Genomic DNA, 1,107 nt, shown 5'->3' with positions numbered 1-1,107 from the left:
CAGAGAGGAAGGGAGAGGGATAGAGAGTAAGAAACATCGATGAGGGAGAAATATCGATCAGCTGCCTCCTGCACACCTCCTACTGGGGATGTGCCCGCAACCAAAGTACGTGCCCTTGACCAGAATCGAACCTGGGGCCTTTCAGTCCACAGGCCTACGCTCTATCCACTGAGCCAAACCGGTTAGGGCTATAATGAATTTTTATGCCTGTCTAAAGGATAAGCTATACAATGTAATAAAAAAAAGTTTTTAATTGTGCTTAACAGCATAGAATTTACCCTAAAATGGGTTAAAATGCCTATACAGAATTCATATCTATTATATACATATGTTCCACATTAAATATTGCTTGAAAAGTACGAACACTTTGACCCCATTGCTGAGGAACCGATGGTCAACAACTACATATGCAGCTCTCTAAGAAGCATTTGCAATCCATTTCCCCTTCAAAGTCCACCTTATTTTCAGTTTAGTTTCCTACCAAGTTCTCTTCAGAACTGTTTACATCTCTTTTGTTTGATCATCTTCTTCCAGTTTCCTGATTTCATTTTTTAAACAATTTATAGTTTCACGACTTGCTTTTAATCTCTCCTTAAGCTCTGCAATTTCAAAACTTGTTTTTTTCTTCGCAGCTTCTAATTTTTCTCTGGTTTTCACTTCAAGTTCTGCAACTAAGAAAAACATACACTTTTAATGAACTATTTCATTTTTCTTACATGTCTAAAATATGTCATAGAGTAATATATAAGGCATTTCCTGAAGTCAATGTTCCCATGATGAAATATGGGCAACTTAAGAGATATAACATTAAACATAAGAGGGTGGGTAAGAAAATCTGAACTACCAAGAGAGGATCTTAGATGTTTTCTTTAATAGTAAAATTATGGCCACTAATATTTCAATTTATAGTTAGAATTTTATAACATAACTAGAGGCTCGGTGCACAAAAATTTGTGCACTCTGGGGGGGGGAGGGGTCCCTCAGCCCAGCCTGTGCCCTCTCGCAGTCTGGGCCCCTCAGGAGGCTTATGCCCGCTCCCCGGGGGATTGGGCCTAAGATGGCAATCAGAAATCCCTCTGGCAGCCCGACAGCCCTCGGGGGATGTAC

At 40.1% G+C, this 1,107-nt stretch overlaps 1 protein-coding gene across 1 annotated transcript in view; it reads right to left on the bottom strand.

Annotated features, from left to right (window-relative positions):
• Window positions 1–231: 231 nt before the first annotated feature.
• YEATS4 (YEATS domain containing 4) overlaps window positions 232–1,107 on the bottom strand; it is a gene marked incomplete at its 5' end in the record, with an annotated part of 25,203 nt that continues 24,327 nt past the window's right edge. The window contains one exon of the mRNA XM_006768156.2: window positions 232–671. Coding sequence (XP_006768219.1) covers window positions 502–671 — 170 coding nt within the window. The remainder of the gene's footprint in view (window positions 672–1,107) is intronic.

The sequence above is a fragment of the Myotis davidii genome, unplaced genomic scaffold, assembly GCF_000327345.1.
Source record: "Myotis davidii unplaced genomic scaffold, ASM32734v1 scaffold582, whole genome shotgun sequence".
NCBI lineage: Eukaryota > Metazoa > Chordata > Mammalia > Chiroptera > Vespertilionidae > Myotis > Myotis davidii.
This window is presented reverse-complemented; position numbering and strand designations above follow the sequence as displayed.